Here is a 27,930-nt window from a genome sequence, read left to right on the forward strand (position 1 = left end):
AGACTCTGGGACGTAATATATAATATTACGGTTTCGCGTTACGATTCAAAAATACTATTGTGATACATTAATAATCTACGAAGTCATATATATGTTAGGTAGGTAGTTGTAGTTGGGCTCTGATAGTGACGCTAAGCCCCGCATTGTCCGAGTCTTTGAAAGAGAAAAAAAATATTTACCCCACCATCATCATCCAGCAATCAACCCGTCAATATCAGCAATATGGCTTCCTACGATTCTGATTCTTCCGACGGCGAGTTTGAGGAGACAAACGTCCTTCTCGGATACGCTTCTAAAGAAGCCGATGATGACACTGTTAGCAAACTCGGTGGTCGCCCTGTAAGTTTTTGACCCGTCCCGCACTGCACAAACTCAAGGTTGCTAACAATGGAGTCAGGACTGGTTAGATAACAGCGCTCCCAGCGCAGCCTACGCACGATGTAAAGTCTGCAAGGACTTTATGGCTTTGATCCTTCAACTCAACGGCGAACTTCCCGAGCGATTTCCTGAACATGAGCGACGACTTTTTGTCTTTGCGTGTAGGCGACAGACCTGTCGGCGCAAAGAGGGCAGCATTCGTGCATTGAGAAGTGTACGAGTATGGAAGGAGGATAAACCCAAGGAGGAGAAGAAAGTTGAGGAAGAGAAGCCCAAGAACGACGGACCTGGACTGGGCGACACACTATTTGGTTCAAAGGGCTTAGGAAGTGCCTCCAACGCAAACCCCTTCTCCAGAAATGCCAACCCTTTTAGCACCTCCAGCAACCCTTTTGGCTCTGGATCTAACCCCTTCTCTTCTTCCAACTCACAACCTGAGCCGGCCAAGCCTGTTTCTTCAGAGCCAGCTAAATCTGCCTCTCCCAAGCCAGCAGCTGCCTCACTCACAAAGAGCTTTGCCGAGTCTCTTAATATCCAAGATACCCCGGCGACACCACCTTCGCCCTCTGAACCCTGGCCTGCAGAGGATGCCCAGGCGCAACCTTACCCTACTTTGTATCTTGCCGATGCCGACTTTGAGACTCTGGACCCTACAACGACGAACGTTCCCGCCAACGCCCGTCTCGAAGCCGCCGACGCAGCGGAGCCTTCTATAATCGACCGTGAAGCTTTCGAGTCGTCTATGGATGCCACATTCCAGAAGTTCGCCGATCGTCTGGCGCAGAACCCTGATCAAGTTATTCGATATGAGTTCGCAGGTACTCCCCTGCTGTACTCAAAGAAGGACGCTGTTGCTGTAGCTATCAACAAGGGCGATATTCCTCGATGCCCTAACTGCAAAGCCAGAAGAGTATTTGAGGTGCAGTTGACGCCAAATGCAATTGCCGAGCTTGAGGCCGACGACCTGAGCCTGGAGGGCATGGAGTGGGGTACTATTATTGTTGGCGTGTGTGAGAAGGATTGCTCCCCCAGAGGAACACCAATTGGTCAGGTTGGATATGAGGAAGAATGGGCTGGCGTACAATGGGAAGAACTGTCCAAGGGCAACTAGACAATTTTGGGCACATTGGACAAAGAAAAAAAAAAAGGATATAGCGGGACATCAAAAGCACTGTAAGCAGCGGTCACATAATTTTGTGGTACACATGAGCCAAATACGATAGATAAACAAATCGCAAAGTTCTATGCATCTCTAGATCCTTGGATTGCTCTGGAATGACATGTCCGATTAAACGCCTAGATTTTTGTAATGCCCCGCCATGCTACCATGCGAGCCCTTCCTAACCTTTCCACATCATGGGTCGTCATGTCCGAATCCCATCGTATGGGGGGAAGTGCGCAAGAAATCCCTTTTGATCCGCTAAAACTCTGAAAAAGCCTAAACAGTGTCCTCCCATGACCGTCGGAGCACCCTGGAGAACTGCTCGACGTTGACGTCCTCACGGATCTCAGCCTTCTTGGCTTCGTTGTCGGGGTTTGAGGGAACCTTGACGTTGCCTTCGGCATCGACAGTCCAGCCGCAAACCTCAGTGACGAACTTCTTAGTGGCGTCCTCGTTGAGGCCGAGCCATGACTCGAGGTGGCCGATCTGAATCTCACGGAAAGCCTGCGAAACGAGGAGGGCGATGCGGTGACGGACAACCTCCTCAAAGTCGGGAATGTCGGCAATCAAATCGGCAACCATGTCGTCGTCGAGGTCGGCCCAGAAGCGGGAGTACTGAGCACCCTCAAGTTGGCCATTGAGGGATCGGAGCTTTGTGATGGCTTCACCGAGGTCGCCAGTGACAACTGAGGAGGGGTTGATGAGGTGGAGAGCGAGAGAGAACTGCGCGGAGGGGAACTGGGTCATGGTCTTGACCAGGACGTTGGTGATGACTTCATCCTTGATGCGATCAGGGTTGAGCTGGTACCTGGAAGGGCGTTAGTCTTGCGTCGAGAAGGTGTGAGCAAAGTCAATCAGGACATTGGGCATTTCAGGCGCACTAATAGTTGACTTCAGGTGCGGCCAAGTTGAGAACAACCCGCCGACACTAGTCAGGTAATAGGAAACGTTGACAAAAGGTCATCACATAAAGCCCAGATTTTAAATAACAACATCAACAAAAAAGCACTACACTCACAGCTTCAATAGTGTTCGGTTGGCATTGCAGTCAGTGAACTTCTGCTCGCATTGGTCCTGGAGGTAGGTCTCGAGAGCACCAACAGCCTCGGGGTTGTATCGCTCAAGTCCATTGATGATGGACGAGATCTCCTGGGGCCTCTCTGGCGGGTCTTCTCCGTTCATGGTGGTGGTATATAGAGGGGAGGGGTCGTTATGAGGGGGATGTCGGGGGGAGGTTCGCGATGGTGGGGCAGAGCAAAGATTTCGACGTTGTGTGAGATGAATCGCTTGTGCTGTGCTGTGCGTGCCAAAAAGGTTTAGCGCAGAGTAGCGGGCTGGTTCCTGATATTTAGGGAGCAGTTATCATCACGTGGCTTCGCGCCAAACGTCGTCATCGATGCGCCGCGTATTGAATTGTCAAGTAATGATGGACGTGTAGACGTATTTACTGTTTACAAATGCTGATTGACGGGTTATGTCTGTCGTTTTTACCAAGAAGTTCTCAATATTAATGGGCGGGAAATACAATCAAATTACAGCCTGTTTCCATCATGCCGAGTCCCACCAAGAAACGGAAGCTCAACAACGGCACCAAATCAACAGCGCCGGCTAAAGGTCTTGAGTATTTCTTCTCAAAACAGAAACAAAATGGAGCGGATTCTAGCAAGAAGCCAAAGCTAGAAGAAAATGATGGCGCATCAAGTGATATTCCGACGAAAATGACTGATGAGGAATTGGCCAGGAAACTCCAGGCGGAATGGGATCAAGAGGTTGCCAACACTCCTCACGCGGCGCTCCAGGAGCAGACTCTGCAACTTCCGAATAAGCACAATGTGTCACTATCCCGAGATGAAAGCCCAAGTCCAACATCGACCAGGTCCAAACCGTCAATCACTCTCCCAACGGCTTTGAACAAGCCTAGTACAAACAACAAGGCGAAACCCACACTTGGCCTTCAAGCTGCGGGCATGGCTGAGGACACAACAACGACTTCGATACCCTTCGATGAGTCGCCTCTAACATTCGATCCAGCAGAGTATGTGGATCAGTTAAAGGAACATTGGGCCTCTGAAGGTGGCAATGCATCTTATGCATTGCTCACTCGCTGCTTTATCCTCATCAATGGCACAACAAGTCGAATCAAAATCGTAGACACACTTGTAAACTGTTTAAGAGTTCTTATCGAGGGTGACCCGGCAAGTCTATTGCCAGCAGTATGTTCTTACCCGTCATTTACTCTACTTCTCTGACTTGAACAGGTCTGGCTAGCAACCAATGCCATCTCACCTCCCTATATCTCTATGGAATTGGGATTGGGTGGTTCGGCGATATCCAAAGCGTTGAGGAACGCCTGCGGGCTCGATAACCGGGCTCTAAAAGCCATTTATGACAAACACGGCGATGCTGGAGACGTAGCCTTCGAAGTCAAGAAGAAACAAAGCTTCACTCTTAGGAAACCGAAACCTCTCACAATTAAGGCTGTTTACGAGTCTTTGGTAAAAATTGCTAGCAGTCAAGGACAGGGCAGTGCAGATACCAAGCAAAGAATAGTCGATCGTCTTCTCCAAGACGCCCGTGGTGGAGAAGAAAGCCGATTCGTTGTGCGAACCCTTTGTCAACATGTAAGCATGGCCATCACTACAATAGTTGTTGACCATTGTCTAACTCCAATCAGCTACGCATTGGTGCTGTCAAGACGACAATGCTGATCGCCTTATCACGAGCCTTCTTACTCTCGCGTCCACCAGGGGCCGATTTTCCTCTAAAGTCGGTAACAGATCTGGCCAAACTCAAGAAAGAAGATCTGGCTGAAGTTTGGGGTCGGGCTGAGGAAATAGTCAAGGCCTGCTTTGCGAGACACCCAAACTATAACGATCTTGTCCCAGTTCTTCTTGAGATTGGCATTTCCGAGGAACTGCTAATACGATGCGGCCTTTCTCTCCATGTTCCTCTACGTCCAATGCTTGGAAGCATTACGAGAGATCTATCCGAGATGCTCACAAAATTACAGGGAAGAGACTTTGCATGCGAATTCAAATACGACGGCCAGAGAGCTCAGATACACTGTGACGAGGATGGGAAGGTCAGCATCTTTTCTCGGCATTTGGAAGTCATGACAGACAAATACCCCGACTTGGTTGAGCTGATACCAAAGATACGCGGAGAGGGTGTTGACAGTTTCATCATGGAAGGTGAAGTTGTGGCTGTTGACCGTGAAACTGGAGAGCTCAAAAATTTCCAGACACTCACAAATAGAGCGAGAAAAGACGTTGACATCGGAGCTATTACGGTAGATGTCTGCATGTTCTCGTTCGATTTGATGTATCTGAACGGCCAGCCATTGCTAGATCGACCATTTCGAGAGAGGCGGGAGCTTCTACGATCGCTATTCAAGGAGATACCGCACCATTTTACATGGGTGAAGAGCCTTGATGCTACGTCTGCAGACTCAGAGTCAGTCCTCGAGTTTTTCAAAGCTGCAATAGATATCAAATGCGAAGGGATCATGGTAAAAATCCTGGACAACTTACCTTTGGCGCCATACTTAGGAGAGGGAGAAGAAGAGGGACCAGGAGGATCTGATAGAACATTGACACCGAGATCAAAGTCAAAAGGAAAAGGAAAGTCGAAAGGCAAAAAAGATGAAACTGGAGAAAGAGTCAAAACAAGACGCAAGCCCTTATTGGCGACGTATGAGCCAGATAAGCGACTTGATTCCTGGCTCAAGGTCAAGAAAGACTACAACTCAAGTTTCGACACACTTGATCTCATACCTGTCGCTGCCTGGCATGGACAAGGACGCAAGGCGAAATGGTGGTCGCCCATACTTATGGCTTGCCGTAACGAGGAGACAGGGTCATTGGAAGCCGTGTGCAAGTGCATGTCTGGGTTCACAGATAGCTTCTACAAGGCCAACCGGCAGTTCTATGACGATGGCGAAGATGTTGGTGAGCCTCAGAACACGAGAACTACCCAACCCAGTTTTGTGGAATACTCAGGCCCAAGACCTGATATTTGGTTCGAGCCGCAAGAAGTGTGGGAAATGGCATTTGCGGATATTACGCTTAGTCCAACTTACACTGCTGCGATCGGACTTGTGAGTGAAGAGAGAGGTTTGAGTTTGAGGTTTCCAAGATTTATGAAGAAGAGGGATGATAAAAGTCTTGAAGAGGCGAGCACAAACGACTTTTTGGCTGGTCTTTGGCGCAAGCAAGAAGCAAAGGCTGCTTCGAAGAAGGAGAACAGCGACGGAGCAGGGGCACAGGTAGAAGACGTAGAAGAAGCCGATGATTAGACCTGGGCTATTCAGGTATTGTGATTAAATAAACAATGACGCCTCGCTCCAAATATACAGAACAATTTGACATGTATTCATCATTTCCCAGCATTTAACTTCTGGGCAATGAGACTGAAAACGGCGATTGATCCCATAAAGAGAACAGCGTTGTAGAACTACCCTTGTTAGAATACACACTAGATGCGCATACTGGTCTAGATGAACATACCGCTTTCCTGGACACGTCTCGCTCTTCATCGTCCGTACGTGACTCGATAAAGAGTCGACGTAGATTTGGCAATGCCTATCTCTCGTTAGATTTCATGTCAGGGCAACTGGCACAGCCTTTTTCACCATTTTGGTTAGGCTTTGAGTAGAAAATCTTCGTTTCAGAAGCCTAGGAGATTGTATTTTCTCTACTACCAAATAGACCCAATACCTTCGTGTAAGGTGATTTGATAACTGGCTTGTGATGATGTAGATGTTGAACCTCTTTGATAGAGAGAGAAGGTGACTAAGCTAGCCAAAAATAAATTGTTAGCCATTGAAGCCACGCTACCGCGAACGGTAATCAGGCCTGGGCGGAAGTTTAGAGTTAGGGGGCAACCTGGAAGCTGACAGGGCCGCTATAGTGTGCCCCCCTTTAGTGGCTCATGCTCTCAACTCAGTGGAGGTGGCCTGGACCTATCCTCGTGGCCTTGGCATCTTTGGTGACAGTTACGTCTGCCTTGATCAATCTCAGATCGATCAACTCCTTTCCGATCCAATAGCATCGACGACGTCGCGCATCTTTGACGCATCCTCCGATACGCAGAACACTCGGTGGATGCAGGCTTTCACCCTGGAGGACAAGTAACGTCTACCTAGCCTAACCAATTCGACTTAGCTGTCACCGCTCGTCCATCCTGGACCTTAACGTAATCTCAACCTCTACCATCTTCGAGCTTCCTCGCGTACCCCTCAAAACCCCTAACGATGGCGGTAAATCGCATTAAGGGCGCTTTTGCCGTGCCTCGAAAGGGTGAGACTTTTGAACTGCGCGCTGGTCTGGTCTCACAGTATGCATACGAGCGCAAGGAGTCGATCCAAAAGACCATCATGGCCATGACGCTGGGCAAAGATGTGTCAGCACTCTTCCCCGACGTGCTCAAGAACATTGCGACCGGCGATCTCGATCAAAAGAAGCTTGTATATCTTTACCTGATGTACGTAGTCGAGACTGGAAAGCTGTCGAGCTGCCCTTCCCAGCTCTACAGCTGTCAAAGTATCGTGCGGTGGGCCTAGAGAGCTGACATGAATGTGCAGGAACTACGCGAAGTCACATCCCGATCTCTGCATTCTCGCCGTCAATACCTTCGTTCAAGATTCCGAAGATCCAAATCCGCTGATAAGAGCACTCGCGATCCGAACAATGGGGTGCATCAGAGTGGACAAAATGGTGGATTATATGGAAGAACCCCTGAGAAAGACGCTACGAGACGAATCGCCATACGTGCGCAAGACAGCCGCCATTTGCGTCGCCAAACTGTTTGATCTCAACCCACAGATGTGTATCGAAAATGGATTTTTGGAGGCTCTTCAGGAATTGATTGGCGACCCCAATCCTATGGTTGTCGCCAACTCGGTGACTGCTCTGTCCGAGATCACCGAGACCGCGCCTGAGACGAGGGCATTGATTGTTACCCCCGTGACGCTGAAGAAGCTTCTTATGGCTCTTAACGAGTGTACCGAATGGGGACGTGTTACTATTTTGACAACCCTGGCAGACTACTCTGCGTCAGACCAGAAGGAGTCGGAGCACATTTGTGAGCGTGTAGCACCTCAATTCCAGCATGTCAACCCTAGTGTGGTTCTTGCTGCCGTTAAGGTTGTTTTCATTCACATGAAGGCTCTGAACCCTGACTCCGTGAGGTCATACCTCAAGAAGATGGCACCTCCTCTTGGTATGTTTATGTCAACACGATCCGATTTCCTGACTGACAAAAATTAGTTACTTTGGTCGCTTCGCAACCTGAGGTTCAATATGTCGCCCTGCGAAACATTGATCTCCTGCTCCAAGCCAAGCCAGATATTCTCAGCAAAGAAATGCGTGTTTTCTTCTGTAAATACACTGACCCACCATACGTCAAGCTACAAAAGCTGGAAATCATGGTCAGGATAGCGAACGAGCACAACTACGAGCAACTTCTCGCTGAGTTGAAGGAGTATGCCCTGGAAGTGGACATGGATTTCGTCCGAAGAGCTGTCAAGGCTATCGGCCAGGTGGCCATCAAGATCGAGAACGCTGCTGAGAAGTGTGTTGCGGCCCTTGAGGACCTCATTTCTACCAAGGTCAACTACGTTGTCCAGGAAGTTATTGTGGTCATCAAGGATATTCTTCGAAAATACCCTGGATATGAAGGTGTTATCCCCACGCTCTGCAAGCACATTGATGAGCTGGATGAGCCTACTGCTCGTGGGTCTCTTATCTGGATCGTCGGTGAGTATGCCGAGAAGATCAACAATGCCGATGAGATTTTGGAGAGTTTTGTTGAGTCTTTCATGGAAGAGTTCACACAGGTGAGTGGCGTATTACCTTCACTTCAATAAGGCCCCTACTAATAGCACTTTACAGACACAATTGCAAATATTGACGGCTGTGGTGAAGCTGTTCTTGAAGAAGCCTGGTAGTAGCCAAAATCTGGTTCAAAAGGTTCTCCAAGCGGCTACAGCGGAGAACGATAACCCCGATATCCGCGATAGGGCATATGTGTACTGGCGTCTTCTTTCTTCGGACCCTGAAGTTGCCAAGGTGAGAGATGATAGAACATGATTACGGATGATCGCTAACACTGTCAGAATATTGTCCTGTCCCAGAAGCCCACCATCACAACTACCATGACAAGTCTCCCACCCGCTCTCTTGGAGCAGCTCCTCACCGAACTATCTACTCTTGCTTCAGTCTACCACAAGCCTCCGGAGTCATTTGTTGGCAAGGGTCGTTTCGGTGCTGACGAGATCCAACGAGCTGCTATCCAGGAGCAGCGACAAAACGCCGCCGAGAACCCCATCGCAGCTTCAGTTGCCACAGCTTCATCCAACGGATCTGGTGGCGGTGCCCAGAACAACATCGAAAACTTGCTCGATATTGATTTCGATGGTGCCGCCCCTGCTTCTCATGAGCAGAATAGTGCTTCCGCAACCCCTGACAGAGTGGCCAGCCCATCTGCGGGTGGACCCTCAGGGGCTATGGCCGACATGATGAGCATGTTTGATGCGCCGGCGCAGCCTTCGGGCGCAGAAGCTCCCGCATCAGCTGCGGGACCCAGCAACAACATGAATGACTTGATGAATGGATTTGAGGGCTTGAACTTTGGCGGTGCAACAACAAGCGAGCCTCTACCAGCAGCGATGCAATTGCAGCAGGCACAGGGGGGTGCACCTCAGCAGCCCAAGAAGGACAGCGACGACTTGCTGGGTCTGTTGTAGAAGCGTACATGTAGATGATTTTTAAGCTAAGAGATGCATATTGGTTTACTAAAGAGTATGAGTAACGAGATGTCTTCACTGAAGATATGGCGTTGGCGCAAAAGATGAAACGACCTCGACCAAACCGTCTTGTTATCGCGTCAAACGCTTGCCAATAAAGGTGCAATTATAATGTTGATTTCTTGATATTTGTTGCTTCGTGATGTATCGCGGTACCAAACCGCTCCGATACGGATATCTCGTCATCTAAATCCTTTCATCACATTCTTGTTCTTCCATCCCTTGTGTCTACCGTATTCCCGTCTTTACGCAAAAAACTCCATGTTGTATGATTCTAGTAATTTTGAAGGAGAGAGAGTGAAAGCTTATGCCTGTGCTGGCGTATCGGCTGCTTCCTTCGTCTTGGCGTACTCTTCAGGTGTCTGGCACTTGGCGGTCCAAGCGTGGATGATGGCGATTTCTTCCTTGAGGGCAGCATTGACGAGACGGTGGCGCTTGAGAGAGTTAAGGCCCTGGAATTGGGAAGATACGATAACTGAGTTGAATGCTTGACCACAGCCGCCTGCGATAGTTGCGCATATTAGCTCTCGGATTCTGCGCCGTGATCGGCTTGGAGGGGTTCGCGGGGTAGAGAAACGAGGGAAAGATACTGACCAGACATATCTGTAACCTCAACGTGTGTGGCTTCGAGGCGCTGCTTGATAGCCTCACGCAGGGACTCGTCTGTGATTTGCGACGACATTGTTTCTGGGGGAGTATGGAAGGGAAGTGGAGGGTATGAAGGAGCGAGTTGGAGGGAGAAGGGCGTTGAGATTCTGGTTAATTGATTGATTGATTAGATATCATCGTGGGGTAGTGGCTGTACAGTGCGAGAATATCTCACTCCAGCGGACAAACAGAGGATTCCAGGCGCATGATATCACAGTTCATGTAAGTTTTACGCACGGTATGAGCTCATTGGACCCTTTCTTCGCTTCTTCTTTTGGCTTCAAGCTCCATCAGCTTCTAGCTTCACCTTTTATCCCAGACTATCCAACGCATATAATTGGTGAGTGAGTCCCAGTCGTGTGCCAATTGATGATCATGAATCCATAAGAGGACCATGTAGCTAACATTAATTCTCCCATTGGTAGCTGCACATATCACACGTGTTGGAAGCACAGTTGCTATGAGAGGCTCTGTTCTGAGACTGAATAGACAACTTACACGCAGCTCACCTCGACTACTATCCGCACCTCTCACAAGATATCACATCTCATATCAAGGATCAAGCAGACTTTGTTCCTCCTGTCATTCTCCAAACCCAATTCCATCCCCTCAAACACACTCAGCCAAAATGAGCGAAAGCGGAGCTTGGGGTGCCTGGCAGGTTGAGACTTCATCCTTCACCAAGGCCGTTGTTGCATCTATGCAGAAGCTGTACCCAGAAGAAATCGCAGACCGAAGCTGGGACAACGTTGGACTGTTGGTTGGGAACTCGGAAGAAGACACCAAGCAGAAGAAGCGAGTTCTAGTTACCAATGACCTGACCTACCAAGTTGCTATGGATGCAATTGAGCAAGATGTCAGCGTCATTGTCAGCTACCGTAAGTCTCACATGCTACTAGATCCGGTATACATCGAATCCCACTGACATGGTATCAGATCCCTTCATCTTTGGCGGCCTCAAGTCTATTACCAACAACGACCCTCAGCAAGCCACCCTGCTAAAGCTGACCAAGGCTGGCATCGCTGTCTATTGCCCACACACGGCCATTGACGCTGCTCCCGAAGGTCTCAACACGTGGCTCGCTGATATTGTATCTGGTCCACACGAGAGTAAACGCTCTGTTGCCAATCCTGCCGTCAACGCCCCTTCCAGCCACGCTGGTGCAGGCTACGGCGCAATTGGTCGCTTTGACAGCTCCGTTTCTCTTTCTGAGATCATCGTTCGCCTTGCTGAGAAGCTTGGCGGTCTCAAGCATGTCATGGTAGCAAGCCCTGTAGGTGCTGATGTCAAGACCACCAAAGTCGGCAGTTTTGGCGTCTGTGCCGGTAGCGGTTATGACGTCCTCAAGAAGGCCGACGTTGATCTGATTGTAACCGGCGAGACGAGCCACCACTCAGCTCTGAGGGCCATTCAGCAGGGCCGCACATTGGTGCAGGTTTTCCATAGTAACTCTGAGCGCGGATACCTTCAGGAGGTGCTCAGGCCCAAATTGGAGGCTGCGATCCGAGAAACGGTTCCCGCGGTGGAGGTTGTTACCAGCAAAGTAGACAAGGATCCGTTTACTATTCTGGATGTAAGCGATCTGAAGTAACTTCAGGTTAAATTCTGTATAAAGAAATAGTGGTTGCGTAGTTATAAAGGGTAAATAGGAGTTGGGGATGAGAAAAACGAATCTAAATGCATTGTCGTTGAACGCTACAGCAACAAAAGGCTATCAAAAAAACATGGGTATATCATTACCTGCTGTGCACTACCGTCCATCTTTTGATACCCGACTATCTCTTGATAGTCTCTCATCCCTCGATATCCTTGGACTCGAAGCACTACTCTTGACATCAGCTTGTCTCAACGCCTCGTCACCCTGTTCAATACACTCTTCAACATCGCTACCACCAATTCCCTTCTCTTTCCATGATTCAAGCAGTTTCCGTGGCAAGACCCATTCTTTGCGCGCTTGCGCAATCTTGCCTTCTCCGACCAGGGCGCGAAGTCGTTCAGGGACCGCTAGGACCTGGATTGCTAGTTCTCTTGTCCGTTGTTGTCTGGCCATAGCCTCTCGCTTTTTCCCTTCGTCGGAATCTGGCGCAGGGACTGTTTCACGGACCGCATCTCGGATGGAGGATGCCTGACTATAGATCTGTGCAATAGCTGGGTCGAGGGTCGAGGCCATAGGATTCAAGGGGTCCATGTTTGCTCTCATCTGATTATCTGGTAAGCATCTCACTGCGCAGCGAAGAAGCCGTGGTATCGTACCTTGCGAATCGTCTCAGTCGCTGTAATCAGCTTACTATAATTGTCGTATACCAGAGCCTTCTTCTCCGCATCCAGTGCGCGCACTTCTCCGACTACACGTGTGTACAACTTCATGAGCTCCTCCAAACTACTGTTCGTGATGACTTTGGCAACATATTCGTCGGCATTAAAATCCTGGGCGTCGATTTCCGTAGCTGGGACCTCAGAATCGGGGATCTCGATACGTGGAGCTGCAGCCCGAAGATTATAGTATTCTCTTAGAGCTGCGCGGTTGGACGAAGTCTTGCGTTGAGGGGGCGCAGGAGGGTTCGTAGGCCCCTGTGTAAGCACGGGAGAAGCGACAGCGGAACGGGAGGTTTCGAAGGATGGGCGATTGGAGTTTGTCGGGGTGCGCCGGGGAGGCTCGCGAGGAGATGCTATAGTAGACATTATGAAGGCGTGTTAAGAGGCGTAGAGTAAGGCGGAGATCACTAGGTGGAAGCCGGAGTCGAAGACCGGAGATTGATTGCGCTGAGTGACAGTTTGAGGTTGACAAGGCTGACTTGAGCTGAACGGGACACGGTGGAAGACGACTGTTAGTGGTCAGAGGCACACGATGCAGGGACACTCGACACTAAATTTAGGGGATGGTCCACTTTCAGCCGCTGAAACGTCATTACAACCACAAGGCTAGGAAGGAAGATATAATGGAACTCTTTATCTGGTAATTAATTCTCAACACCAAAAGATCAACAATACAATGATCCAAAGATAACAAAGATGGATCCTATCAATCAACTCAAAGCCTCTATACTGGCCCAAAACCTTCCCCATCCAGCAACAAACTTCCTCACCTCTCTTATAAATGCACGCTCTCCTCCACCACCACTGCCTTCACTCGTAGCCACGGCCAAAGCTAGGCTATTAGCAGCAGATCTGACCAGCGGCGCAATTATAAACACAAGCGCTGTTCAATCTTTCCCTCCAGATGTTGAATCTACAGACTCTCGCGAGAAGCGGCTGCCAAGGCCTATCCATGTTCAGGTCCTGGATATCGAAAATCTTACACTGAGTCGATGGGAGCAAGTTGAAGAGATGGAAGCTGTGGCGAGGGGCGAGACGACGCGCGGTAGAGAGGTTATCCGTGTCACAGCAGAGGATGATGACGAGAACAACGAAAGCCAGACCCAAAGGCCCGGTGGAGCTCGCAATACAGCAGGGCCTAAACCCGCGGGCAAGAATGCGACACACAGACTTGTGCTGCAGGACTGCAAGGGAGCAAAGATATATGCAATGGAACTACGACGCCATGATAGTATCGGGGTTGGAAAGACGCAAATCGGTGAGAAGATATTGCTCAAGGCTGGTACGGTGATTGCGCGAGGTATGGTTTTATTGGAGCCGGACAAGTGCCTTATGCTTGGTGGTAAAATTGAGGCATGGCAGAAGGCGTGGGTGGATGGGAGATTGGCGAGATTAAAGGAGGAGATACAACAAAGCGAAAGGCAAAGACCGTGAGAAAGATTTGTGCGGTTTATACATGATACCCCTTTTCTACAATGGCTAGTACATCTATGATTGACATTCATATATCCGTCATGATAACACTTTGCTAAGTTTTCAACATGATCCCTCTATCTTGTAATTCACTTTTCCCAACGTTCATTCTATCATGTCTCTTAGATACTCTCAGTGGCAACAGAAAGTGATGTCCAACCACTCTGCTCCCAAGGAGCCAGGAATGCCGCTCGCTGAGCGTCGCCAGCTGTTGCTGTTCCTGCATACGCCTTTGAGAGATCCTGAGCACCCAAGAGACCCTTTGGAGGAATGCCTCTCGCTGCCACCTTGAGTGCCATCAGAGCAGCATGCTCATCGCCTGTAGATTGGGCCATGGCAGCCCAGCCATGAGGCAGATTGGGGTACAACATGATATCTGTCTGTACCTGTGTTCTTATATCCTCTTCTGTGCGCCCCTCTCCCAGAGTTGCAATAGCTCGCAACACTTCGCCAATGCTCGACTGCTCTGATGCAGTTACCTTGTGGTTGGTGCGGAGTCCATGGAGCTCTTCGACAACTGCCTCCAAGCTATCCTCGTCGTTATCCAGCAAAGCGATCACGCCCAGAAGAAGAACCGACTGGACATGCTCTGGTTGCTTTTCGATCACCGCGAATAGTTCTTCGCGAGCTCTGTCTCGAGATGCCTCTGACCCTTGGGCCCAGAGTACTTGAGCCAATAAACAAACGGCATCTGGGTTGCCATCAGATTCCTCCAATGCGGACTCGAAATATTTAATGGCTTCGTCGAACCGGTTACGGTAGTACTCGGCCAATCCAACAGTAAGATGGGCAGATAATCGTGCCTTCTTGCGTTGGTCGCTTGAAAGCTCATTCTCGGCCTCATCGCTACTCAGTCCCAGAGCTAGCTCACCACACTCAACCGCCTTATCATAAGAGCCAGATGCAAGGTAGGTTCGTGCCAAATCCGTCTTGGCCAACGCAAACTTGGCAAGACTCTGGGGAGATTCGGTGCTCTCGTAGTCAGCCTCAATGGTCGAGGAAATCTTCTCCAGCGTCTCAACAGCACGACCACTCTCATTTGTGCGTTCTTGGAATAGTGTTGCCAAATGCGCAAAGGCCAAATCTTGTGACTTGAGGCTTTGGTGTTGGTTGAGAGCGAAGAGTGGTTGGATAAGAGATTCCACATTAACATCGTTGGGAGAAACTGTGAGGATGTGGTCGAACAAAGAGCTCGGGTAGTGACGCCTGGTGGGTACTGAAGATGCATCTGCAATCTCCATTGCGTGAGTGAAGAGTCCACGAGCTTCCTTAGCTTCGCCATGCAACAAGGCCACAAAGCCTTGTCCCAGCCAAGCATGCGCATAGTCGGGATCAGTTGACTGAGCTCTCGTAAAGATCTCGTTGGCCAATTTTACATCTCCTGACAATAAAGCGAGTGTTCCCAAGTTGGTCCAGGCCGCAGGGCTTCGTTCGTTGAGGTACAAACTTCGGGAAAACGCATGCTGCGAGACCGATGGGTTGATCTCGCTGGTTACCACACCAAGAGCATTCCAAAACTCTGAGTTTCCGGCCTCCAATTCGATCGCACGCTTGAACGACCGCACCGCAGCCTTGATGTAGCTGCTAGACTTCTTCCTAATTCCGGGTGGGAGACAAATATGAGCGCGATATTCTGCCCATCCCAGGTTGTAGTAGGCAACAGACTGGGCATGGCGGTCGTTAGACGCAATGTGAACTCCCTGCTTGTGACAAAGGATTGTGGCATGGATGCACCGTGTGAGATCTACACCGGGCTGCTCGTCGTCTGCATATAGTCCCTGGGCGAAAACAACATCAGTGCCGACTTTGTCGATACTGGCGAAGATTTCATAAGCCTCCTGTGAGCCCTTCTCGAGGATGCTTCGAATTGAGTCAGAAGGAAAGTCTTTTGTGCGACTTTGGACAGATGAATAGACAGAACACGCATCAGCGATGGCCTTCCAAAAGTTAAAGGTCTCGAAAACGCTGCCACTAGTTGTCTTCGCATACTCAATGGTCTCAGTAGCAAGCTGTATTGCCTTTCCGAACAAGCCCTTCTCAACAGAAGAAAGTGCACTATCGACTGTTGTCTGAAGCAAAGCAATTATGACGCCCTCTTCCTCAGGATGAGTCTCAATGACTGATCTGTAGAGAGCGACGGACTCGTCGTATTCGCCAAGCTCACGCTTGATGTTAGCGAGCATGTACTTGGTGAACCAAGTGTCTCCCGAGATGTCAGCTTCGGTATCTTCCTCAAGCTTTTGGGCGTTCAAAATAGCCTTGGTAGCGGCAACATGTCGGCCAGAGCTGTGGTAGCTCTCTCCGAGACCAACCCAGGAGTGGTAATCTTCGGGACTGATGCGAAGCGCGGCTTGGAACGACACAATAGCCTTGTGAAAGTCTTGTTTGTTTAGTTCTGCCACGCCCAGTGCAGCAAAAGGCCAACTGATTCCCTTCCTCTTAGATCCGGGTGGCGGCTTCACTTTACCGGAGTCGACGACGCGGCGGGCAACGAGCTCGACTCTATCCCAGTCTCCGTCATCCGCAAACGATCGAGCAAGTCTCTCTGCTGCAACCACTTCAGCGTGAGAAAGTTCCAGTGCTTTCTGGAAGCAACGCCTCGAACGACCTTTATCCTTGGCGTAATCGGCGTAGTATGCTCCGAGGTATGTATAGGTAGGTGCATGGTTTAGGTGGTTGCTCAGAGCACTCAGCCAGTATGCGTACGCGGACTCCCCCTTTCGCTGCTTTCGCGCAGCCTTGCTAGTGTCGATGTTCCAAATACACACTCCAAGGCGATGTTGTGTTTCACCCAGCAACTCCTTTGATGCAGCTCCTTGCTTTTCTAGAGGCTCAAGGCATTCCTGTAGCTCGTCTTTTGCGGTTTGCCAGTCTCCCTTGAGCGCCTTGACCCAGGCAGCTTCAGACTTGACTTTCATGTTCGTCTGGTCGCGTTCCAAAGCTCGGGTGAGGTAATCAATGGCTTCGTCATATTCCTCCTCCTCTTCATAAATGAGGCCAACACCAATCAAAGCAGAAGTAGAAGTAGTATCACGCTCAAGAACCTTGTCAAACAATTCCTTGGCTTCTTTGTGATGTCGAGGAGATTGGTAATACACCAAAGCTGTTCCGAGTGAAAGATAATAGGAGTCTTCGGCATTGGCAAATGAAAGACCCGTCTTCTTACGCTCCTGTGCCAACAAAGCCATTCCCTTGCGCATGAGTTCAACAGTCGATTCATACTCTCCAATGTGAAGGAGGTACTGGCCTGTAAGTCGATAGGCAAGAACCGAGTCTGCGGTAATAATGCCTTCGGTTATCATGATAAGACGGTCCTCGTCAGTCAAAGGTACCACAAGAGTGGGAACACCACCGTCGTCGTCGTCGGAGCTTTCCTCTGTGTCGCTGGGAGCTGCTTTGGCCTTCTCTTGGGCTTTTTCTGGAGGGAAAGGCGAGATGGGACTGGTCAGATAGCTTGTGATGACCTTGTACAGATCGCTGTCAGGGAAGAAGGAGCAATAAGCTCGAAGGACGTCAACATCCCATTCTCTGACCTCTTTCTTGTCCTGCCACTCTATAGAGATATCCCAGGCGAGCTTGTAAGGATATTTGATAGCAACCATGCCGTTGGCCAGCTCAAGTACCTTTTGGCGCTCTGTGTCCTTTTCAGCGCCTGTTGGCGCGACCAGAAGGCGGTCATAGCAAAGCTGCAGGAGCTTCTCCTCGTACTGTCTTCTTAAATCGTCATCGGCTGTCCAGTTGATCAGCTGTCGGTAAATGTGTTCGAGCTTGCTCTGACTGTAAACTTCGCGTTTGGCATCAAGAGTGACTTCAGAAAGCTTGGCGCCTAGTTTGGTTCGTCGCTCTCCGATGAGGGTGTTTATCCGGTGCTTCTCGTACTTCTCGAGGATGATCGCAACACTCTCATATGTTCTAGCGGGATGAGGGAAGCGGCCCTCAAGAACAGGATAGAGTGGACTTTCAGGAAGCTGTATCGACAGTGCCTCGGCGTATTGGATATCATCTCCTTTTACTCTAGCGAAATCGACAAATTTGTCCACGACGTCCTGAGCCTTGTACATGTCATCGGCGTCCCGGTAAATCTGAGCCAGATTGACTACTGCTTGGTGGTAGTCTGTGAGTTTCTTGTTGTTCTGCTTCTCAAACAGCTTGATCAGACCCTGCCAAGCTTGTGCTTCTTGAGGTCGAAGCCATGTTGCAGACCGATAAGTCTCCTGAGCTTGGTCGAGTTTGTCTTGTTTGTCCAGAGCAAACGCCAAAAAGATATGACTGTAGATGTGGTCAGCTTGAGTTTCTTATGGCGGGGTACTGCAGCTCTTGAAGAACTCAGGTTTCTCACGCTTGGTAGTTCTTGGAGTCCTTTTCCAGAAGTTCCCGAGCTTTGCTCACGGCATCATCGAACTTTTGCTGACGAATAGCGTCGTTGATGCCCTTGAGGGCGGCTTTTGTCCCTGACATTATAGCTACTACCTAGTAGATTCTGTTATGTTGGATCAAGGGTGACCCCACCAAGCTGGAAGAAGCTCTGTGCTTAGGTAGCTGTAGTCTCTAGAGTTTCAGGTGCTGAGGGTGTAATTATACTTCCAAGGCTGACTTTGAATAGTGAATGTGGTCTCCAAAATGTCTCTGGAGAAGAAGGACAAGGCTCTCGCAAATAGATAAATTAATTGAATGGATCATACATTCACTGACTAGACTGTTGCTGGTGGAACTGACCCGTGGATGAATTATGTCATTTCCATGTCTGCTGATAGCCGAAGATATGCCGCCCCTATTTAGTTCCACCCTACAAGTCATGATCCCCCTTCTGCCTGTCTGCCTCTTTATCCTCACACTAACAAATACAGGACCGACCATGGCAGACATTTTGATACTTCTTGGTTTTGCGAAGAAAATGTATTTCCGAACTCACGTATATCAACGAAAAGCATCTTGCGAATAGAGAAAATCTTTCGACTTGGTATTCTAGATCACCCTAACTCAAAAATTGGTTCTAGGGTAAGTGAAGGAACAGTTAATTTGTTAGGTCGTGCCACATAGGATATACCTTTGTCATATCTCCCTCCATTATGAGATATAGCTTTGCAAGATACTCAGCTGGGCATTCATATTCTCCTAGATAAGGTGCACCACCCTTGACAGTGTCTGGGTACGGCTGTATTGGATAATCCCACTTGGGGTCAATCATTTTCACGTACACATCGTTGTCAATCTCGTCTTGTTCCTCATCCAGGGGTAATGATATGCAGGACAACTGGGAGATGGTGCATCCATCAAGAAGAATACATGCCGAAGAGCGACTCGAACCGGTAACTCGGGACATGATATCGCCTTCACGCATTCCCAAGCCTCTCAGCTGCGCACGAAATTCTTCCCTCACTCTGTCTTCCGACGCATCCTCTAGAGCCTCCCTGTTTTGGATGACATTGAGCTTGAACCGTTTAGATGCCTCTTCCGAGTAGAGGGAAGGTGACAGATGTCTCAGATTCCTGAGTGTGAGCTGGACCAAAACCTCTACGGCTGCCTCCAACTCTTGGGCCGATTCCGTATAAGACGTGACAAAGACGTAATAGCCCCATGTTGGGTCTGTACTATCTGAACCAGGCGAACTCGACGTGTTGTTTTGATGGGTTTGTATATGTGAAAGAATCTTACGGACCACATCGGATCTCTTGCTCCAGCTCAACCAGTCTTCGTCATGACGCACCCCCGCGATGCAATGCCTTTCTCTCTCGAACCACTGGATGCAAGACTCAGGGTTATCACTGAAATCCGAGGGTCTGGCGAGCAGGTCCAGATCATTGACAGATCGGGCTGTTCTTTGAATTGCCAGATCAGCACCAGGGCCAAATGAGCAGACGTCAAAAAAGCGCTTGTCGGGAATTGGCCGGGTCTCAAGGGAAGGGTCTCGAGGCGGAAGATCAGTCATGTTGAAAGAAAAGATGGGAGGATAGCAGAGTATGTATCAAGGTTGTAGCTGAGGACGCAAGTACTGGAAGTTTACAGATGGGATGAGGAGGTACAGGATATAGTCTTTGCAATCAGCAGACAACAAAACCTTCCATCTGAACATTGAAACTCAAGCTGATAAACTTTTTTAAATCAAAAACCTAGGTAGATAAAGGGTGCTTCGGTAGGTATCGTAACGAGTTGACTTAGAAATGATGAAATCAACTACCTTGGCCAATACGAAAGCCGTGTAAGAGCATAACCAATACAGTTCAGTGTTACCTAGAAATCATGTCTCTAATGTGAAGTAACCACCTTAGGTCTTAAGGTGGTACCACTGCTTTTGGTGGTTCAACTTTAATCGGGCAATATTGAACAGCCGCCCCTTCATTATGACTAAGACGGACAGGCTTTGAATAGAAACTCTTTTTGCAGTATCCTACGACAAAAAAGTTTATCAAAAGTAGACAAAGCAAATAAACATTTCACACAGTGCTTGTTAGTCACAGATCTATTTAAACCTTTGCTCCAACAAACCAACCTCATCATTTCCAAGCATCTTGCCCAAAACAAATTCGAGCCTTGTTTACAAACACCGTACAGTCATACCGACGGAGCCATCATGGATACCCTGCACGAGGATTTGTTTCGAGATATTGATACAGAGGACGAGGCTGACTTGTACGACCAAGTGCCTGAGTCATCTTGCACTGGACCCAGAAAGAGCTGCGCAAGATGCCAGGAGCTTGGGAGACGCTGTTATCGCTGTCGACGAAACAAAAACACGAAGATAGACGAGACGCCTCCCAAAAAGTCATCGCTTGAGTTGATTCTGGGATCTGCAGCTTCGCGACGGCGATATTCAATCGAAGAAACGCCACCAGAGCCCACTAGAACCACCAAAGACACGCCAACAAGGGCAAGACCTCAAGAATCTACCCAAGACACTAGAACTACTTACTCGGAGAGGACATACACCTCTCATAGTACCTATCGCAACGAATACGACTCATGGTCTAGAAGTACTAGTAGGTCTAGGAGCACGAGTAGACTCAGCAGATCTAGAAGTTTCAGCAGGTCGACGAGTTCCAGCAGAACAAGAAGGTTAAGCAGTACGAGCAGGTCCAGAAGCACGAGCAGGTCCAGAAGCACGAGCAGGTCCAGAAGCACGAGCAGGTCCAGAAGCACGAGGTGGCCCGACAGATCGAGGAGATCTAGCAGAACTAGGAGGTCGAACAGCACGAGCAGGTCAGAACGTCGACATGCGTCCCGTCGACGTAGGAGCAGCAGCTATACTCACCCCCGATCCCGTCATCGTTACTATCGGCATGCAGAAGAAACTCGGCGCCGTCCGCGTTATCGTCGATCAGATGTTCAGTTCGAGGTCCTCAAAACCTGTGCCGGCTGGCAATTACTCTCAACAAAATGCCACGTTGAAGAGCTTGTGAATGGCCGTCGTACCCATTACCATGAGCACCGACACTTGGGAGGACCATTCACAGATCCTTCGCGCTGCAACACTTGTAGGTGGCTACCTACCGAGGACATCACATTCAGAAATGTCAAGGTGACGTACATCAGGAAAGCGCCACTTCACGGATATGCTAAAGAGGTCTGGTCGTCAATGATCGGGGAGCCACTGCCCATGCGAGGGTCAGTGATTCGCAGCACCTGGTACGACTCGGGACCGCTGAGGGTGCGACGGGACCAGATATTTGGTCCTGGGAGGCTAATGGATAGACTAAGTGGCCCTTCTAACAGTGATTTGAGCTTGGAGGACATTGTCAACTACCTGTGCAGAGTGTGCAAATCAATATATTATGCACTACGGCACTACATCTTTGGCATATACCCAGCCGGAGATAGGTCGCATGAGCTTGACTGAGTCAAGACCACGCATAAGAAGTGTTTTCTTTCTATCGGCATGGTTAGAGAGGAGCGTCAAGGTATGTGCCAATACGCGTATAGAGCAGGTTTCGCTCATGTGTAGTTGCACACCAGGCATGGATACATGGGATATTGATAGCAAAATCGCCACATGCCATGGCCCGCACACACCTTTCTGTGATTGCCGAAGAATGAGGTGGAACTGTCAAGGGGTTTTCGCATTTGATACCGAGTTTTCGTAAAGGGACTAACGTCGTTGGCCAAGACGGATACATCGGGAACGGCTGAGGCGTTTGGCATAAATCACGCGTATGTCATATCGGACATGGCCGAGTTGGGTTTTATCTGGAAATGGCCTTCAGTCATATTCTTATATATCTACAGCTCCCATCAGTAGTGAGCATGCTTCTGCTACATCTATCACCTCTTCCTTCACGAGTCAACTGTGACCCTTTTCCACAAGTTCTGCGCTATAAAAACAAATCACACTTGATCCGCTCCCAAAGAATCTCATTTGACTCGTTAGAAACAAATCTGAGATCAGGTTTTGTTGTCCGCTTTAATTCTAACTTTACCTTATATGCCTTATATAACCTCAGGCTGTAGAGATATCCCTACCGGCCAATCTAGCCAGCCCAGCAGATCCGCATTCAATAACCCCCTTATCCTGTCAAGCAAATGCACCGCCCAACCATCCAAATACCAGCACTCCTTCATCGTCTTAAATAACGGGACGTAATATGCTAAAAGAAGCAAGGCCTGTGGTGCTTTGCGCTGAAGACACCCAATAAACAGGTCTTGCATCCGGTAAAGCCACCCAAACACAAGCTTGTTAGTGATGGGGACTTCGATAACCCCTTTTAAGTTGCCATAGTTGGCTTCGTATATATCGCACAGCATTTTGTGAACTCTCAGATACAAAGCAGTGTCTGGGTTCTCGTGGGATGCTATCCACACCCGAAGCCTTTCGAGAGGCTCAACCCAGTCGACATGAGGGAACCCCTTGACCAAATATTCGGGTCGCGGGTCTTCTAGCTCCGGTTTTGTGCCGCCACCAAGGGGGGCCATGAGGCCTGTAAACAGCGTTGCTGGTTCGACACTCTGTCGAATCAACCGAACGCCATGTACTACTGGAAGCCACCTCTGCGAAATGCCATCGCCCACAACGCATACCAGTAGGTCATCAGGACCCGTTGGACCAGCAGCGAATGTGCAATAGCAGACGAGAACTGCAGTGACATATAGTGCACCGCAATTTGTCTCGCTGAGGTTTGTTATAGTTCTGTTCATCTCAGAGATACCAAGTTCCGCGTGATGTGCTGCGAGAGCGAGATTTTGGGAATGCCGCTCCGTTCCCTTGGGTTCCTGATAAACAAGATGGTACCCAGCCAGAGCATACATCATATGAAGGACAAAGTGGTAGGAGAGGCCAATCTGGGGGACGTTCTTAGCCCAAAACGATGCGATTTCGTCAGCAGGGTCATCAGCATCATGCAACGTCCTTGAGGTGTTGGCCATAAAGTGGAATAGTAACTCTGCGTCAGCGACATTAAGGGAGCATATCTGAGAGTTTGATATCGTAGACGAGGAAGCTGGAGTAGCTGAGGTGGATGACGGAGATGTCGTCGCTCTGTCTGATGCTGATGCCGGAGGCGGCGGCGGTGGTCGCGTGAGAGCAGCCCAGTCCTTACGCGGCCTGCCAGGGCCTCGACGTGGTGTTGTAGCAGGCTCTGCTAGTACCGAGAGGATCTCTGGGGGAGATCTCTGGTGAGCTGAGTCGTCACTAGATAATGGTTGAGGTGCAAAGTCGCAGGGAATACCGAAGCGTACGCAGTTGGCACACGCAGGTTTCACCTCGTCGCACTAGGGACTTTTGTCAGCTCTGAGATAGTTTGGAGCGGGATGGAGCATAGCTTACCTTGACTTTTCTTCTCTTGCAGTTGAAGCATCCATTCCTTGACTTTCGGTGTGGTCTTCTGGCGAGTTTAGAGACCCTTGAGGAGGAGATGCTCTCTGGTCCAGTTGGCTGTGGAGTCGTTGACTGGCGCATAGTAGCTTTTAGCATGGTATAATATCCGTATATTTTGGTATTATGTCGATGTTGACAAAGCCACGTAGTTTGCCTTAGAGGCTATAGAAACGCGCGACGGGGTAGAAAAGCAAAAAACCATCAAATCCAAACACCCAAACCCCTTCAGGCGTCGTCATGGGCCTTGAGAAGGGTTCCCGAGCAGACCGGGGAAAGTCTCCGACTCAAGCTGCGGAAGCGCCGGACGGCTTCGAAACTTGGACCGGGAGCGTCCAAAACCCAAAAATGAATAAATCCGAAGTTGAAATTCAGATTCCGTCAAGTCCCAGCTCCTACCGGGCCAGAAAAAGCGATAATCGTAGGGGGTTATTCAAGTTGCTGGTCTATTAGTGCGAGCCACAACAGGAATGGCAGAAGTGCCGACAAATGGGTGTGGGTCAGTGACAGGTATCAGAAGAACTTGTCAAAGGCAGAAATCGTCCACAGATTAAGGGACGAGAGCTGAAACAAGAGTTCTGAAGCTGAAAAGGGAGAGCTTCTAGAATAGTGCACGGTAGGTTGATACAAGTAAAAAGAAATGGGGGATTTGTTAAGTTGGGAAAGAAGGATGGCATGGCATGGATAAGTGAGTGACCTAGCGGAGTTAACTAACGGCCACCGGGTTTTCGCATTTGTAATTGCGTAAAATGTCCGATTTGCGAGTCCGTAAGACTATGCCTGTTTCGGTCAAAGTAATCTGTCTGTCATTGATCGAGCTTAGTATCTGACCAAGTTTCAGACAAAGGTTAACGTAAGAGTGAGAGCGAAGGATGAAGAAGCTGACGAAAGAAAAACGTCTCTCTTGTTTAGTAGTAGTAGCTTGTCTAGCAAAAAATACAGTCGAGTCTCACGCATACACACACACGAAGGATCTTTACGAGGTTGAGCTAGCAGTTAGTCGCACAATTATAATTAAACACAGAGAGTATAAAACCTTGTCTGACCCGAAGGATACGGATAGGGCCTTTCGTCGTAATGTGCGTTACGGACTCTCGGACACACGCTGCTTCGCTTACACGGACATGATGAGATCTAGGATTACTAACCTTTTCCTGGGACCGGCATTAGTTTTAGCGCGTAAAACAGAGCCAAGGCCACTTTAATGACGAATACGACCGTGCAAATGGGAAAGCATCCTGGCTGTTTATTCGCGACCTATATCCGCGGATTTCAGCACTCGAATTTGGGTTTGTCTACGAAGCACAGAGTGCTAATATCTAGTAAGTTGGGCATTGTGAGTTTGTTCTATCCATGAGGTTGTTGTCGTTGTAAGCACTTCTGATTACAGCGTGTGAACCTGGTTGCTGATCACTGTGCTTTGCTGCACTATACTTTTCTGACTCAGATCTATGGCTCTCGATCATCGACATGACGTCCAAAAATATTCAATACATTTCAACCCACTCATCTTTTATTGAAAGTGGCTTGCACTGGTCGATCTTGGTAGCCATGTATTTTCGCACATTCGCTAGAGCGAATACGGATCTAGTCGGTTGATGTTCGGGTTCATGTAAACCCCCGGAAGGTGGGGGAGGGAGACTGGAGGTGATGAACGGTTCATGTCCATGTCCATGACCCTCATGACCTCGCAGGCTAATTAGTAGATCATCAGATACGTTAGTAGGTAGTCGGTTTGCAAATTCCAGACGATATTCGCTTGGCTTGTTTCTGCTCTTCAAGGTTACGCAAATATCTACTATCTAGCCGCTCTAATATTCTTATCTTGATGCACTTATTGACCGACTACCTTGCATCCGCTGACTAACAGGGGTCCTTCTATCCCTGCCATCCCCAGGAGACCAGCCTCGAACGTCATCGTCAAGTGTTGCCCCCAGCCAACTTACTTGGCTTGCCTGGGCTTTTCCCAGTTTCACCGTTTCTCCCCCATCCCGCTCTTTCGACACCAACAAAGGCGTCGATTGAAGAGTACAAATCATGTCGTCTTTCCGCCTGTTGATTGAAGACGGCCAGTTTCGTGACGGCCACGGTCGTCAGGTCGTCCTCCGTGGCATCAACGTCGCCGCTGACGCCAAACTTCCCAGCGAACCCGATCAACCGTCTCACATTCCCACCGACTTCTTCGATGGCGACAATGTATCCTTTCATCAACGTCCCTTCCCCAAGGAGGATGCGAGATCTCACTTTTCGCGCCTGAGGCGATATGGCTTCAACACTATCCGTTACATCTTTACGTGGGAGGCGCTTGAGGCGGCGGGACCTGGCAAATACGATGAGGACTTCATCCAGCATACCATTGATATCCTGAGGATAGCAAAAGAATATGGTTTCTATATTTTTATGGACCCTCACCAAGACGTTTGGTCTCGTTTTACGGGTGGCTCAGGGGCACCGTTGTGGACGTTGTATGCGTGCGGCCTCAACCCTCAGAGTTTCGCTGCGACCGAAGCCGCTATTGTACACAATACTTACCCAAACCCTGACGAGTTTCCAAAAATGATATGGTCGACAAATTACTACCGACTAGCAGCCGGTACCATTTTTACTCTCTTCTTCGCTGGTAAAGATTTTGCTCCAAAGTGTATCATTGACGGCGTCAACATCCAAGACTATCTACAGGATCATTTTATGAGGGCGTGTGGCCAGCTTGCTCAACGAATCCATGAGGCAGGCGATTTGGAAGACGTTGTGGTTATCGGATGGGAAAGCATGAATGAACCCAACAAGGGCATGACTGGTTACAAGGACCTCACTGTAATCCCAAAGGAACATCCCTTGAAGAAAGGCACATGCCCAACAATGTGGCAAACGATGTTGACTGGTATGGGACGAGCCTGCGAAGTTGATACGTGGGAAATGGGTGGTCTTGGCCCTTACAAGACTGGAAGCACTCTTGTAGATCCACATGGCGAAATCGCATGGTTGCCAGAAGATTACGACGACTCGCGATACGGATGGAAGCGCGATCCCGGCTGGAAGCTCGGCCAATGTATATGGGCGCAACACGGTGTTTGGGATCCCGAGACTGACACTCTCCTGCGTAAAGATTACTTCGCCAAAAATCCCCATACTGGAAAGTTAATTGACTATCCGCAATTTACCAACACATACTTTATGGACTTTTGGCGGAAGTACGTCAAAACTTGTCGAGCCGTTCACCAGGACTGTATTATGCTTATGCAGTTCCCCACCCTGGAATTGCCTCCCGAGATCAAAGGAACCGAAGATGACGACCCCCGAATGGCTTTCACCCCGCATTACTACGACGGCATTACCCTCATGACCAAGCATTGGAACAGTACATGGAACGTCGACGTCGTTGGAGTCCTGCGAGGCAAGTACTGGCATCCAGCCTTGGCCATCAGGATCGGAGAGACAGCTATTCGCAACTGTCTCCGCGATCAACTCGCAACATTAAGACAGGAAGGCCTCGATCGCACCGGAAAGCACCCTTGTGTGCTGTCAGAATTCGGCATTCCCTACGATATGGACGACAAAAAGGCTTATAAGACTGGTGACTATTCAAGCCAGTCAGCGGCGATGGACGCCAACTACTTTGCGGTTGAAGGATCGCAAATTGAAGGACACTGCTTGTGGACATATTGTGCGAGGAACGATCACGTCCGAGGAGACTTTTGGAACGGAGAGGACTTGTCGATTCTCTCATTGGATGACACACCTCTTCCGGATTCTCCTCTTCCCGAATACTCGCAGTCAACCCTGGATTTGGCGAGGACTGCGACCGCCACAAATGGGAAGAAGGATGTTGCCGATGATCGAAACGTTACACCCGATAATCTCAAACGAACGCTCACCAACCCATCCATTAGCTCTGCGCCCTCTACTAAGGATCCTCAGCTAACCAACGCACCTGGCTACCGTGCTGCCGAAGCCTATGTGCGCCCAACACCCACCGTGGTGTACGGTGATGTTGTGTCCACCGGGTTCGATCTGCGACAGTGCACATATGTCCTCAAGGTCAAGGCGCCAAAGGCAGCACCAGACGACGCTCCCACGATTGTGTTTTTGCCCGAATACCATTTCCCCAAGGACCAGTGCGACGTAGCTGTCTCTTCGGGCAAGTGGGAGCTGAGCATAGATGATGAAGAGGGTACGTCACTTCAAATGCTCAGGTGGTGGCATGGTGAAGGTGAACAGAGTCTCAAAATTTCAGGCCTTGTGCGTAAGCACAACGTTCCTGTAGGATCTGAAGAGGATGCCGGTTATCTTGAGCAATGCCAGCAGGGCTATGGGTTTAACTTTGGAAGCTGCAGTGTTATGTGAGC

General features: G+C 49.4%; 13 protein-coding genes across 13 annotated transcripts; 7 read left to right on the forward strand and 6 right to left on the reverse strand.

Annotated features, from left to right (window-relative positions):
* Positions 1–222: 222 nt before the first annotated feature.
* FPSE_01179 (uncharacterized protein) lies at positions 223–1,489 on the forward strand (the record flags this gene model as incomplete). The annotated part of the gene is made up of 2 exons (XM_009254299.1): positions 223–339; positions 398–1,489. The coding sequence occupies 2 exons, from the start codon at positions 223–225 to the stop codon at positions 1,487–1,489; spliced, it is 1,209 nt and encodes a 402-aa protein (XP_009252574.1).
* Positions 1,490–1,816: 327 nt separating this feature from the next.
* Positions 1,817–2,722, reverse strand: FPSE_01178 (uncharacterized protein; the record flags this gene model as incomplete). Its single annotated transcript, XM_009254298.1, has 2 exons — positions 1,817–2,348; positions 2,559–2,722. 2 exons carry the CDS (start codon positions 2,720–2,722, stop codon positions 1,817–1,819), a joined length of 696 nt encoding a protein of 231 aa, XP_009252573.1.
* A 368-nt stretch (positions 2,723–3,090) lies between these two features.
* FPSE_01177 (uncharacterized protein) lies at positions 3,091–5,834 on the forward strand (the record flags this gene model as incomplete). The annotated part of the gene is made up of 3 exons (XM_009254297.1): positions 3,091–3,753; positions 3,799–4,161; positions 4,215–5,834. The coding sequence occupies 3 exons, from the start codon at positions 3,091–3,093 to the stop codon at positions 5,832–5,834; spliced, it is 2,646 nt and encodes an 881-aa protein (XP_009252572.1).
* Positions 5,835–6,791: 957 nt separating this feature from the next.
* On the forward strand, positions 6,792–9,284 carry FPSE_01176 (uncharacterized protein; the record flags this gene model as incomplete). Its single annotated transcript, XM_009254296.1, has 5 exons — positions 6,792–7,021; positions 7,122–7,759; positions 7,807–8,375; positions 8,431–8,607; positions 8,655–9,284. 5 exons carry the CDS (start codon positions 6,792–6,794, stop codon positions 9,282–9,284), a joined length of 2,244 nt encoding a protein of 747 aa, XP_009252571.1.
* A 365-nt stretch (positions 9,285–9,649) lies between these two features.
* Positions 9,650–10,026, reverse strand: FPSE_01175 (uncharacterized protein; the record flags this gene model as incomplete). The annotated part of the gene is made up of 2 exons (XM_009254295.1): positions 9,650–9,846; positions 9,939–10,026. The coding sequence occupies 2 exons, from the start codon at positions 10,024–10,026 to the stop codon at positions 9,650–9,652; spliced, it is 285 nt and encodes a 94-aa protein (XP_009252570.1).
* Positions 10,027–10,620: 594 nt separating this feature from the next.
* Positions 10,621–11,584, forward strand: FPSE_01174 (uncharacterized protein; the record flags this gene model as incomplete). Its single annotated transcript, XM_009254294.1, has 2 exons — positions 10,621–10,870; positions 10,929–11,584. 2 exons carry the CDS (start codon positions 10,621–10,623, stop codon positions 11,582–11,584), a joined length of 906 nt encoding a protein of 301 aa, XP_009252569.1.
* A 159-nt stretch (positions 11,585–11,743) lies between these two features.
* Positions 11,744–12,675, reverse strand: FPSE_01173 (uncharacterized protein; the record flags this gene model as incomplete). The annotated part of the gene is made up of 2 exons (XM_009254293.1): positions 11,744–12,193; positions 12,247–12,675. 2 exons carry the CDS (start codon positions 12,673–12,675, stop codon positions 11,744–11,746), a joined length of 879 nt encoding a protein of 292 aa, XP_009252568.1.
* A 330-nt stretch (positions 12,676–13,005) lies between these two features.
* Positions 13,006–13,743, forward strand: FPSE_01172 (uncharacterized protein; the record flags this gene model as incomplete). Its single annotated transcript, XM_009254292.1, has 1 exon — positions 13,006–13,743. One exon carries the CDS (start codon positions 13,006–13,008, stop codon positions 13,741–13,743), a length of 738 nt encoding a protein of 245 aa, XP_009252567.1.
* A 161-nt stretch (positions 13,744–13,904) lies between these two features.
* On the reverse strand, positions 13,905–18,240 carry FPSE_01171 (uncharacterized protein; the record flags this gene model as incomplete). Its single annotated transcript, XM_009254291.1, has 2 exons — positions 13,905–18,051; positions 18,122–18,240. The coding sequence occupies 2 exons, from the start codon at positions 18,238–18,240 to the stop codon at positions 13,905–13,907; spliced, it is 4,266 nt and encodes a 1,421-aa protein (XP_009252566.1).
* A 556-nt stretch (positions 18,241–18,796) lies between these two features.
* FPSE_01170 (uncharacterized protein) lies at positions 18,797–19,711 on the reverse strand (the record flags this gene model as incomplete). Its single annotated transcript, XM_009254290.1, has 1 exon — positions 18,797–19,711. One exon carries the CDS (start codon positions 19,709–19,711, stop codon positions 18,797–18,799), a length of 915 nt encoding a protein of 304 aa, XP_009252565.1.
* Positions 19,712–20,353: 642 nt separating this feature from the next.
* On the forward strand, positions 20,354–21,179 carry FPSE_01169 (uncharacterized protein; the record flags this gene model as incomplete). Its single annotated transcript, XM_009254289.1, has 2 exons — positions 20,354–20,759; positions 20,854–21,179. The coding sequence occupies 2 exons, from the start codon at positions 20,354–20,356 to the stop codon at positions 21,177–21,179; spliced, it is 732 nt and encodes a 243-aa protein (XP_009252564.1).
* A 1,024-nt stretch (positions 21,180–22,203) lies between these two features.
* On the reverse strand, positions 22,204–24,710 carry FPSE_01168 (uncharacterized protein; the record flags this gene model as incomplete). The annotated part of the gene is made up of 5 exons (XM_009254288.1): positions 22,204–23,401; positions 23,537–23,673; positions 24,300–24,364; positions 24,548–24,558; positions 24,703–24,710. 5 exons carry the CDS (start codon positions 24,708–24,710, stop codon positions 22,204–22,206), a joined length of 1,419 nt encoding a protein of 472 aa, XP_009252563.1.
* Positions 24,711–25,621: 911 nt separating this feature from the next.
* Positions 25,622–27,928, forward strand: FPSE_01167 (uncharacterized protein; the record flags this gene model as incomplete). The annotated part of the gene is made up of 1 exon (XM_009254287.1): positions 25,622–27,928. One exon carries the CDS (start codon positions 25,622–25,624, stop codon positions 27,926–27,928), a length of 2,307 nt encoding a protein of 768 aa, XP_009252562.1.
* Positions 27,929–27,930: the final 2 nt, after the last annotated feature.

Source organism: Fusarium pseudograminearum, chromosome 3 (genome assembly GCF_000303195.2).
Source record: "Fusarium pseudograminearum CS3096 chromosome 3, whole genome shotgun sequence".
In the NCBI taxonomy this organism is placed as follows: Eukaryota; Fungi; Ascomycota; class Sordariomycetes; order Hypocreales; family Nectriaceae; genus Fusarium; species Fusarium pseudograminearum.